Source organism: Idiotropiscis lumnitzeri, chromosome 18, assembly GCF_059441095.1.
Source record: "Idiotropiscis lumnitzeri isolate Australia: NSW breed Sydney's pygmy pipehorse chromosome 18, RoL_Ilum_1.0, whole genome shotgun sequence".
NCBI lineage: Eukaryota > Metazoa > Chordata > Actinopteri > Syngnathiformes > Syngnathidae > Idiotropiscis > Idiotropiscis lumnitzeri.
The window spans coordinates 3787594-3800223 of NC_142408.1; the positions used below are offsets into that span (position 1 = coordinate 3787594).

General features: G+C 41.9%; 1 protein-coding gene across 2 annotated transcripts in view; it reads right to left on the bottom strand.

The window, feature by feature from the left end:
- The window catches only part of col5a1 (procollagen, type V, alpha 1), a 56738-nt gene that overhangs the window by 36689 nt on the left and 7419 nt on the right, over window positions 1-12630 (bottom strand). For both annotated transcript variants that reach the window (XM_088280838.1, XM_088280837.1), the window contains exons 2-4: window positions 7421-7588; window positions 5058-5271; window positions 3800-3962 (exon numbers count right to left, since the gene is read on the bottom strand). In XM_088280838.1, coding sequence (XP_088136964.1) covers window positions 3800-3962; window positions 5058-5271; window positions 7421-7588 — 545 coding nt within the window. The remainder of the gene's footprint in view (window positions 1-3799; window positions 3963-5057; window positions 5272-7420; window positions 7589-12630) is intronic.

The window sequence follows — 12630 nt, forward strand, 5'->3', positions numbered from 1 at the left end:
ACTATGTTTTTAAAGTTACTTTTTTTTTTTTTTAAATGTTTCATTAAATATTTTCACATGATAAATGATCATTTTAATTAAGTTGACTGTTCCTAGACGTCATACTTTTGAGTTTTAATATCAAACTAAATTTAATGAAAAATTGTCACGACTTTTGTTGCTGCTACCAGACAGGGCTTTTTATCTACATTTTTTCATGCAAAAAAAAACAAAAAACGACCCCTGAAAATCTGTTCCACAATTTTTTTTATACATTACCTGCAGCATTAAAATCACCACATTTTAAAAATGAACACATTAATACAAATAACTTTCTGCTTTGTCATTGAAATACTAAAATACATTTAACAGCCTAGCATATTTTGACCTGCAGAAAATGACACCGTTTTTATCATGTTTCCTAAACGCAAGCTGAAGTGTTTGTACAATCCCGCCTTGTCGTCACGATTTTGTCTTTGAACGGCACAGGCAGTGGAACCAAGACAAGCCACCAAGACGCTACTTACGTATGGACGTTTGTCCCGCTGACCACGACATCCACTTCAGAAACCAAAACCACAAACGAAGGCTTGAGGCTTTCGGGTAAGTAGCACGTTGCACGTTTTCCCAACTGCCTGACCACCACTGAGCGCGCATGGACAGCAAAGTGCACGGCGATTTATGCACAGAACTTGCTGACAAAGCAAATATTTCAGCAAGTAAAACAACTTGACTGTGGATGGCTACTAAATAATTTGCAATATATTTGTTGGATCATTTTATCCTTTATTTAAAAAAAGAAGAAAAAGTGCAAAGGCTATTTTCTGTTAATAACTTTTTGTTTTTCACAAAATATGACTTTATTCTCGTAACGTTACATTTTACGCAGACAAAATGTTTTTGCTCCTGTAAAGATTTAGATTTTTTATTTTTAATTTTAAAATCTCCAATTTTAATCCCCAAAAAAGGTGTCATTGTTTTTCTAAGGAGCAACTTTTTTTTCTTGAAAAAAATACAACTTTATCCTCATTGCACATTTTTTCCATAGTAAGTACACATTTGTTAGTGAAACTTTAATGCTTTTGGTCCCTTAAAAAAAAAAAAACGTTTTATGCTGAATGTCTTTCCTAAAAGAGTAATTTTTTTTTTTCTTGTAATCGCCCCATTAAAATTATAACTAAAATTTATTTGTACTTCTACTGTAGTTTTTTGACATAATCACATTTTTCTGTCTTTAAAATACAAATTTGAAATCGTCGGATCATATCCTTTTCATCCTGACAAAATACATCTTCATTCTTGTAGACGTTGATATGATTTTAGTTGAAAAATTACAACTGTCCTCACGACATTGTTTATCAATAAAAATTAGAAATTTTTCTTGGCAATATACAACTTTTTGTCATCTCCATATTTCTCGAAAAATATGAATAACTATGACGTTTTTAAATTGCAATTTTGGTGCCCGACATGGTATGTATATTTAATTGTCATAAAGATGGGAACTCCTGACCTTCGGACTCTCGTAAGTACATTTTGTTTCTACATGTGATTATTCTGGCTCGACTGCGTGAAACCCAGCACGCTTGGTAAGTACTCCGACGAAGAAGAAAAAAAAAAAAAACGTGATCAGACTAAACGGCGACAGGGTGAAGGGAGCAAAGGGAGAACGTGTTGGAAAATATGCTGTGAAGTTTTCCATTTTTTTTCCCGCAGTCTTGTCTGTCCCGCCTTCAAACTGGCAGACGAGCAACGGGGGAGGCTTTTAAAAGTGAAAAAAAAAAAACATGACCCCTTCCCACGGTAACAGCCGGGAGTTGGGCTGCCGATAGCCCCGCTCGGATTTGGAATGGTTTGGGTATGGCGTCACTCTCAATAAAACAACTGCAGCCCACATTTGGCCTTCCTGGGTAATTAGACCTGATTAAGACTTGGAGTTGCCACTGCTTGATCCGAGTCAGCTGTACTTGGGAGTCCAACAAAAGAGAGTTTTTTGGGGGATTCTGGACCTGAGAGAAAAATTAGCTTAGCGCTAGCTAGGATTAGGCTAGTAGCAACGTAGATGGATTCATAATAGGACCAAAGTGAAGAAAACATTTTTGGTTCGACCGTTGGCCACGATATGGCGCAGGATCCTGCAGGTTAAATTAATTAATTACTTAGCAAGCTGGTTTTGGTTTGCGCTTGGCGCTGATTAACGGTTTCGGACGATTTAACGTCAGGAGATTGGTTGCTCGCTGGTCGGGAGGTGGAGGGTGATGTCATAGTTTAAACACTGCACTGCAAGGAGTTGTGAGGTCGGCTGGCTCTGAATCACTCGTCAGATTGGCCTCTGCTATTAATTATCAGCTCGCCAAAGTCCTTTTTTTTTTTAGACCAGCATGACATTGGCAGTACAAAGACGATTCGACTCCAGCTCTCACACACTCACTCATACAATGGATTTTTTTTTTTTAAATGCCTACATTCTGATTGATTATCCTATTTAAATTGTCTATCATAGCGAGGAAGTCCGTTCTGAAGGATATTCTCCCGGCCCTTCAGAAATATTTAAGATATTTACAAAGCTCGTTTGTCCAATGGGATAGATAACAACTCCATAAATTGAGTTTTGAGTTTTTTCTTAGTTGATCAAAGAAATGTTGTCCACGCTGTAGTTAAATGACAAAAAGTAATAAAAAGAAAATATTGCTGTCAGAAAAAAAAATAAAGTAAGTCTTGTTACTCTACCTTGTTTTTTTTAACCACTGATCTGAACAAGTATCCTCTTTCATAAGTTTATAACCGCACTGTATTTGTGTTCAATGAAAAAGAAAAAAATTGGACAAGAGAAATGAAACCGCAGAACAGTTTGTTTGACTCGACTGAAGAACTCGCGGTCACAATAAGACAAAGCGTTGGGGCACCTTTATGTGACTCGGCTGTAATTTTTAAAATGTAACGTCCAAAAAAATTTGGTTTGCACAACCAAACTTAATCAGCATGAAGCTACCTATCGAAGCCAAAAAGAGAAATGTTCATCCGCTAGCTATAATCCGTCCTCATTTTAGATTCACGCTGTACGCTCGAAAGTCAAAGCTAATGCTAACACTGCAGTCACGCTGAACGGGCCACAATGGGCTCTAAAATTTGACAGAGGGGCCGATGGATGGAGTGTTTAGGTCACCTCACCTCATCGGAGAAAAAAAATAATAATAATAATTTTAAATGAAAGTGAACAAAAGCATTACCATAATATAAATATGTCTTGGAAAACCACAGTAAGGTTTATTTATTATTTTATTTTTTTTAATTCAGGCGGGCCGGATTAAAACGACTAACGGGTCGCATGTGGCCCCCGAGCCGTAGTTTGCTCACGCCAAAAGTGGATCAGGTGTGTCACGCTCAAACTAAATTCACGCCTCAGCAGAAATGTATTAATAGTCATCCATCTGGTTGAGAGGCCAGTGGTGCCCGTGGACATGTTCCGTCATCTTTGGACCCAGAATCCTAATCCTGCTTCCCTTCTCCGTTTTGTCAAGACTACCAAACGTGTGACTTTCCAAAATTTTATCTGGCTGGCAAGCGACAGTCAGCTTTCGACGAGTCTTGTGCATATTGTGATTTACGGCGCGTGGGTCGTGGGCGAGCTCGTTCACCGACATGTCTGCAGAGGAAATGCCCGCCGTCACCACAAACCGCAAATGGGCACCAATGTTCTTTACAGCCTCACAAAAAAAAACCCGGCAGAACAACTCAATGGGTGGACTCACTGTCAACGTTTTTTTTTTCTTAGCGTCTCTCTCATGCGATGCAGTAAGAGAACACAAGCAGGACCAACCTCAAAGACTTCTTCATCAAGTATTCTGGTTCCGAACACAATAATTCCTTTGGTGTCGATGATGGGGTGGGCTGATCGGAGCAGCTTCTGGGTGGTCTTCTTTTTACAGTCCAGAATGAGGGTGATGGTCTGCTTGTGCACACTGATGGCCACGCGATGCCACCTGGATACGAAGAAGAAGAGATGTCCGTTAACGAGTGCTGGGTCACAGGCAGCAGATTTTGTGTACCAAGACCTGTATTCACGTTTTTAAATCGTTTTGGGTTTTGATCTTGAAATGATTCAAGGAATGCTGTCAACAATAAGATTTGTCTTATTTCCCCATTGTCGGACTAATAAAGGACATCTTATCTTATCTTACAACCTAACTATACTCGGCGTAAGACCCTGAGCCCCATGTTCTGACTAAACTAAAACCAAACCCCCTTACCCACATGCTCACCTATCACTAGCTCCCAAATCGAATTTCCAATCTCAACCCCTAATCCTCAACCTCAACAGTAACCTGAATTTCACAAACATTAAACCCTCTACTCGTATCGCTACGGAATTTTATCCTTAAACCTTTAACCCCTAATCCCATCCCCTAACCATAAACATTTAACCTTAAAACCAAGACTGTAACCCAGGCGTGGGCAAACTACGGCCCGGGGGCCACATGCGGCCCGTTAAACGTTTTAATCCGAACTTCAAAAAAATGATATGAGCAAACCTTGTCAATGTTTTATTTTCTAAATATTGTGGTTTTTCAAAGACATATATTTTGTTGCAATGCTTTTGTTCACTTTCATTTAAAATTAAATGTATTTTTTTTCTCAGATGAGGTGAGGTTACTAAAACACTCCATCCCACTGCTCCTGGTCCGACCCCTCTGTCAAATTTTAGAACCCATTGTGGCCCGCCAATCAAAAATGTTTGCCCACCCCTGCTCTAAGCCCTAACCATGAAGCCTACCCTAACACTCCTTGCCTTAACTCTACTCATCACCAACTCGTACCCTAATTCCTAATCCCTAAATCTGAAGCCAAACGTTGAATCACTTTCTTCTAATCCGCTTCCTCCAAATCACAACTCACTAGCCCAAATTAGCTAACCTTATTAACAATAACTCTAATTAACCCAAAACCTCATGCTAAACCGAATTCCAGTTCCCTGATGGGAATCCCTAACTCAAAAATCCCAACACCCTCAAAAATTACCCTCTAATCCTAACCTCTAATCCAAGCATCTGCGTTGTCCACTAAACAAGTCCACCTACTTTCCGTCGGCCAGGTTGATCCCCCTGAAGAGCGGGTAGTCCTCAGGTCCGGGCTTTCCCGTGTGGTCCTCGTAGAGGAAAACGGGCGAGCGCCCCATTTCCAGTCCGAGTTGCTGGATTCCCTGCTCGTTGTACACGGACAACAGGAAGGACTGGCTGCCCTTCTTCGGCTTCACTGTGGCCAAGATGGAAAAGTCCTCCGGGAAGACATCACCTGGTGGAGGGAAGGAAAGAAGAGTCAGAGAACTGACGTGGTTTTGGTGGAGAAAATGGACAGAACGGAAAGACAGAATAGGATTTAAGGATACGGGAGAGTAAGGATTCCAAAAGGGTTTCCGAGAACCCCTTCAGAGGATTTTTTGAGCCAAACGTAAAAATTGACTCTCCTCTGGAGACATCCCAACCAACTAGCAAACACTCGCTCGGTTTTCTCCCTGGAATGCTTTCTCTCTGTAATCATCGTTTATTTGAAAAATTCAGACATTTTAGGACGTGTTCCTCATGAATTTTTTCAGAAACCTCCGCTAATTGTTTTATATTGATTCCATGACATATGGCGATTTAACATTATTTTTTTTATTCTGCAAATGCTTTCATCTTTTATAATGCCATAATTTAACTCTGGCTCCCAGAAGTTCTGCGAATTGAGTAAAAAAAAAAAAAAACAAGCGACTGACGACATAAACCCTGGCGGTGTTAGCATCTGTAGCTTGAGGTGCTAATTTGCGCGTAGCCTCAGCCGACGTCCCTCGCCGTGGGACGCGCGCGCTATAATTAAGGTGCCCTTTTCATGTCATATAGGTAATAGAAAGGACTTCTGTTTCGGGTTTGAAGCGAATCATCCTTTCCGCACATTTGATGACTGCATGTCTGCACATTTTGTCGTTCATTAGTCGACATTTTTTAAGGATTAGGTGGCAGAAAGCGGAGCTTAATAGTTTAAAACGTCTTAGCGGAGCTGGAAAAATTAATGGGATGGAGTGATGTCACTGGCGCGGCTCACTCGGTGTAACGACAGCCACAGAATAAAGCCTTGATGCTCAATTCAGTTATTTTTGTTTTTGTTAAATACGATCTTTTTATGTACTTGTTCGCGTTACGAAACAAATGCGACCTCTAATGCGGTACAGTGTGTACGGAAGTAAAAATGGTACCGGGTCTAGGGACTCATCTCATTATCTCACATTGCTAGCATAGCCAGGCGGGAGGAGGTAGAAACATTTTGGGGAAATTGAATTCTTCATTTCACGGAGATGTCTACTAAAAGATGGCGTCACGTCATTGCCGCGTGTAATGAATTAACTTTTCACCGGAATTAATTACCTTAATTAATACGCTAGCTAGCTCCTTAGGCTCCCTGCTCCAAAGCGAATTTGGGGATTTATTAATTTTTATTTTTTTTTTATGCGAGGGAAGTGATACATCGGCCAAAAAGAAGGAAGGCACGATGGCACTATTCAAAGGTCCAGTGAGAGCCAGATAGCGTCTGACGCGGATGGTGGTCCAGTGGAGGGTTTTAACTTTCTGAATCCCAACCACATCAATGCACTTCTCATGCATCTTACCCACAAATTGCTAAATCATTCCAAGAATGAAAAGAACATTTCTGGGGGTTGGGAGAAAGCAAAATGTGAGATGACACCGCAAAGCAAAGAGAAAAGATAAACGGTGGAAATTGACGGCGCTCCAGGGAAAACAGAGAGAAGATGGGAAAAGAAGCTTCAAAGCCACGTCAGCGCAGTTTAACCCGCAGAAGCCCCCTCTTGCTGGATCGGGCCGGGGGACCTTCTTTAATTTCTCGTATGTACTCAGCATTTGCATTCTCAAGAATACTGAAACGTTTGTTTTAGCAGTCATTTTAAAAAAATAAATAAATAATGATTTTATTATTATATAGTTTAATGGGAAAATGAGTATAATACATATATATACATATTTATTTTATTTTTTTAAATAATTGTTGAATTCATTTTTATTAAATCCAATATAAATATGTGACATTTTACAAATTTTAAAATGTGTCCAATGTTAGCTTGTCAAGCTACTTCATTTATTGTAACCCTTTCAACTGCACAATTGAAATGAGCATTTTTTTTTTCTTTCCATATTTTGAGGTTGAAAAAAGTGAAATTGCTCAAGATGCTGGATTCAAAGTTCATGCTAGTAGGCTGACATAAATAATGAAGTTACAGGAGCCTTTAAAAGTACCACCCGGAGGGCAAGAAAAGGAAAATAGGAAATTGCTCTCCCGCTATGTTTAGCCATTATATCCCCGCTTTACTACCATGCCGCCTCGAAAGGCCGTAAAAATGGGATCGACCAAGACACCTGCACGGGATTAGAGTAGCTGTAGCTAAACTCACCTGGATACAGCTGTTTGGTGGGGGCGCTGAGCTGCGCTTCTTTGGAGACTCGGTAGGCCACATCGGGTCCTTGCGATGACCGCCGATTCGAGCAGAAGCCCGTTGTTTTTGTGACGCCTTCGGGTAAACTGGGAAAATCTAAAATCTTCAAGAGGTTGGCTGGTTCCGCTGCACAGAAGGAAGAAAAAAGATCAAAATTAGTTGTCAGGTTTGTAGCGTAAATTGATGTGTGAATAGATAGCGACTAGCTCCCAAGATTAGTGAGCTACATTTCAGATGATAAACAAACATGAAACAAGTCAAGATGCTAAGCTAACATAGCATACCGATACAGAATAGCAAAGTCAACAAAAAGCAGTTGGCTTGTATAGATAAACACACACAAACAGTAATATGTAGCTTGGCCTATTAGCTTAGCATGTTTTGGGGTAACAAGTTTTCATAATTTCATTTTATTTTTACTTATTTTTTTATTTTGCTGACAAGGCGACAATAGTCTTTTGACAGGAAGTCTTCATAACGTATCATGATTCAGAGTTCAAAACGCCCGTTGCCGTCCCGTTCCATTCGCCGCTTAAACAACCGCAGTCCAAAACGTGCAATTAGCACACTTGCCGGGGCCACCAAAATCCACATAAGGTCAACCCAACCAGGACCGCACCCCCCCTTGAAGTGCCAAAGCCGCTCTGCTCGAACAGCTGTTCCCACAAAAGCCGCCAGCCTCGGCCGTGTGGACACAAGAGGGGTCGCGGCTGCAAGGCGCAAGATTGAGAGGGCGGCAGAACACGAAGGACAACAGGCGTTTTTACGGCACGCACGGAACAAAAGTGAGAATGATGTTGTGCCTGCGGCAGGGTTCCCATGCGCATGTATGACATTCTTGGGAGTCAGGCGGCAAGAGACCACACACACACACACGCGCGAAAAAAAAAAAAAATCACAATGTGCCTGTGAGCTTTTACATCTGGACAAGAGAGTGTGCCGGAATCTCCCGCTTCATGAAACAAGTGATGTAAAACTGACAACAACAAAATGAATCAAAATTGATATTATGCAGTATCAGTTTAGCGGATTTATTGAAAGATCTATGGCGTGAGAATGATTGTTGCATTTAATTAATTAGTTATTATTAATTCATTTTTGCCCTCTTTTAGCCTCACGTATCGTTTTCCATATATGGGCTCCTTTCTCTCTCTCTCTCTCTCGCTCACTCTCTCTTACTCTCTCTCTCTCTCTCTCTCTCTCAAACGGACAGTACAATACCTCCTCCAGTTTTCTCACATTCTTAGCGAGGCAAACGGGGAGCGACTTTATCAGGGTTTATAAACAAGCAAGTCGCTGTCAAGCATTCCAAGGAAGATGCATTTAGAGCGGCGGGACTTGCCAATCGGGATGTTCTCATCTCGCTCTCGCGCACTTCCTGTCTGGGAGCACGGCATTTGCGCCCGCTTGGTAATTACACTTGTACGCATGACAACACGGCATTGGGAGACACGTTTCGCTTTCAACACACTGGGATTGGAGAGACAAATGCTTTAATCCCGGCCCCCGGAGCTGTGCCTATTCTTGCGCGAAAAGAGATCTTGTGTCTGTCAAGGAGAGTGACACAAATATGCCACGGTGGGTCGTCTTTGAGGGATTGACACGAGAATGCGTCATTATCGCGGTACAGGAAAGAGAGCCCTGCTGCGAAGAGTGAAAATATGCAAAGAATTCAACGAAAACAGTTAGAATAGACTCTAAGCATGCGTCATTTCCGCATTTAGGTTACAGAGGTGTACTACTTTCCGGTCGCTAGTCCAACGCATAGCGATAGCATCAAACGCTTGAAAACGTTCTCGCAATGTGCTAAAAGGATGTCAAGTTTTCGTAAATGACCGTAATAATTGCTCTAATAAACTCTTCGCTTGCAACCCGGGCTAATTTTAGTATGTCATGCCCAACATCCTTACTTCATTGACACCAATTACTACTTTCCTTGTTGGCATAGTTTTGGCACCACCTTGTGGCTTCATCAGGATTTACAGAAAAAAAACACAAACAGAAGAATTCAGGATAAGCAAAATAAGATGTCATATCTAGTAACAAGCTCAAACGTGGTTTTACTGTCGTACGACTATGTTGGAGCCCCCCTTTCACACTGCACTCTGTAAATTTGTGCATCACACGCGTAGGGATTGCAGTGTGAACGCCATTTGAATTTTCATGCCGTTTTTAAAACGGCAATAAAGACAAAGGCTGGTTCTTCAAAACATCAGTCATCATTTTCACACCAATTGTTTTTTTTGTTGTTTTTTTTTTAATAAGATTTTCTCTGGCAACCTGACTATATCGTCCAGAAATAACCAGCTTTGCCAGTGAACAAGCTTCAAATTGTCTGTATTAACCACGGAATGGAACAAAGCGACACTCGATGTCCTCAGACTGTTTTTATAAGCGAGCAGCCAGCCGTCGCCTGCAGTTTCCGTCCGTCCTTTAATCATCTTTCCTTTTTTTTTTTCTCCCTTTTAAGGGCACGAGCGTACATGTAGCCAGTGACTTCAATGGCCGCCGTGGCACATATGGAAAGGGTGTCAGTGACCCCTCACCCACTGTATTTGTGAAGGATGGGAACCAATGTCTAAGAATCTTTCTAATTGCTTAAATTAATTGTCTAGACCATAAACATAATACACACAATGATCTCAAAATAAATGTTTTACAGTCCACTCAACAGAGCAAAAACATGCACATAAAGCAGCCACACTTCCGCTAACGACCCAGGCTAAACTTAGCTTCACCCTGACATACAAAGATCATGTCACATCAAAATACTTCCTTGACACCAATTATACTTTCCCAAAGCTTTGGTGCCAACATTTTTGGCATCAACTTGTTGCATTTGAAGGATTACAAAGGGTGCACAAAAACAGAATTACGTGAGTTTTCACAGGGGTGGGGGTGAATTTGTGTGGAGCAATTACAAATATTCAGATGACAATTTATTAGTTTAGTGACAAGAAATGAAGCAATAACAACACCTCACCAACCGCGGCAGGGCAACCCGTCGACGTTAATAACTGTGTAACGACCTCCAGCCGCGCAGCCTTGCCGGCGCTAATCCGCATTGACACAAGCTTATCCCGACAAGATCGTTGGGGAAACAATCCATCGGGATGGCGCAAATGCCGTACTTAATAAGTACCACATTCAGATTTTATATGAATATTTTTCAGGCGTCTGTCCTTGACATTTGCGTCTACATTTAAAAAAACAGATGTCAGTACTTCCTACATTGTCAAGTACATTTTTCAACCGCCACAAATGATAACAAACTTAATTGTTTTTTTTTTTCTTTTTTTGAATTCTGCAAAAATACAGTCAGAGTATTTTGGCCACCACCGCCCACGGCACTTCCATCCATCACCCAATGCCTTGGCTTTACATTTCTCAATCCAATTTCCCCCGTTTCCCTGGCATACAATCGGGGCTTTTTTTTTTTTTTTTTTTTTCCACCGCCGCAGATCTAAGAGCCCTCAGCGAGGTCATTGGGAGGTGAGCCAAGCGGCAAAAGTGTGATGATAACACAATGGTGCTTTCTCAGCAAGAAGGACCACCAAAAAAGAAAGTCCAATGCCGCGCTCCGAACGCGGCCGCGGGCAAACATGAGCGAGACACACGGCGTCATTCATGAGCTCGTGAAGCCAGCGCGACCACATCCCTAAGCTGTCAGTCGCCACCTTGTTAAGCCGTGATGTTTGCCCACTTAGCGCGAGCACCTTGGGGACCACCACCTTTGGGCCTACCTGCTGAAAATGCGCCTCACTTCCTAGAGGTTTCCCCCACACGCTCGCTGTTTCCTTTCGTGGATGCAAAGTTGCACAGTAAACGACGTCCTTTCTGCAGGCAGACCGTTTAGGAGCTTTTTTTTTTTTTTTTTAAGGCCACTTAATTTAAGCTTCAGCGCCCACTTGGAGTGGGTCAGAGTTTAAAACTACTCAACAAAATGAAACCTTGACTTGAGTTTCAGGTGGTCGGATATTTTCTCATGAATTTTGCTAGCGGGTTACAAAATGATTCTATGGATTTCTGATCTTTGCAAAGCTAAAATTCTAAATTGTTCAAATTCCTCTGATTTCAGCACCGCATCATGGGACAACTTGTCTGACAGGTCAATGAGCATAAATTCCATCTAAATACGCAGCGTTGCTTTATTTATCTGATTATTATTCTCCGAACGCGACCGTGAGATTCCATTTTCACTCAAGATGAACTTTCCGTGAAGAGTCAGCAGCCCGTTTGACGCTTAGTAAAAAAGAGGAGCGTGAATTCCAATTGAAATTTGCATCATTGCGGCTTTATGACAATATCATTCACTCGCCACACGACCTTTTATTTCCACCTTCTTTTCTTTGAACAGTAGCTCGGGATCCATAATCCAGGTCTCGGCTCTGTGCCAAACGTGTGGTGGATCCCATTCCGTGTCTTTTTTTCCACCAAACACACACTCGGGACCAATCCTTGTGAACTCCTCAGACGGCACAGGAGGGAGGGGAGCTGGAATAGTGAAACTTCATGGTGGGGAGGAGATTAACATTCCTCTTTCACTGGCCCTCCTCCTCCTCCTCCTCCTGATGGGCATGGACCCTTGCCGAAGTGAGGCCGGCCGGCCGACTCTCCGGGCGCGCATGCTTGACCTGGCTCCAAGGACAAGCAAGCGGTAATTAGCAGTCATAAAGAGGAGGCGAGCTCCAAAACCAAGAATGCCCGTTTTGAAAGATTCTGCTCCCCCCCCCAACAACGAGAGCGCATCGCCACACAAGCGACGACAATATGCCTTGTTGAGCATCTGTCGTGAACATAATTTAGAGACCGAACCTTAACCCGCGATATTATCTCTGACCCTCTAAACCTAACACTTCAACCCCCCAAAAAAATCGGAATCCAAAAGATCTTCCCCTACCCCCTGAACCCTCGAACCCAAACACTCCATACTTAATCCTTAATGCTAATGAACCATCTAAGCACCACCCCAAAACACTCCAAACTAACCCCCCCCAACCCTAAACTTAACCCCTGAAACCTCTTAACCCCTAACTTTAAGTCGAATCTCTGCGTAGCCAGACCATTTTTATCAATACGCCGTAGTAACCGGAACACTTCCAAACCTACCCAGGATTTTAAAACACCAGCCTGAAAAAAAAAAAACAAAAACAAAAAAAAAACACTAA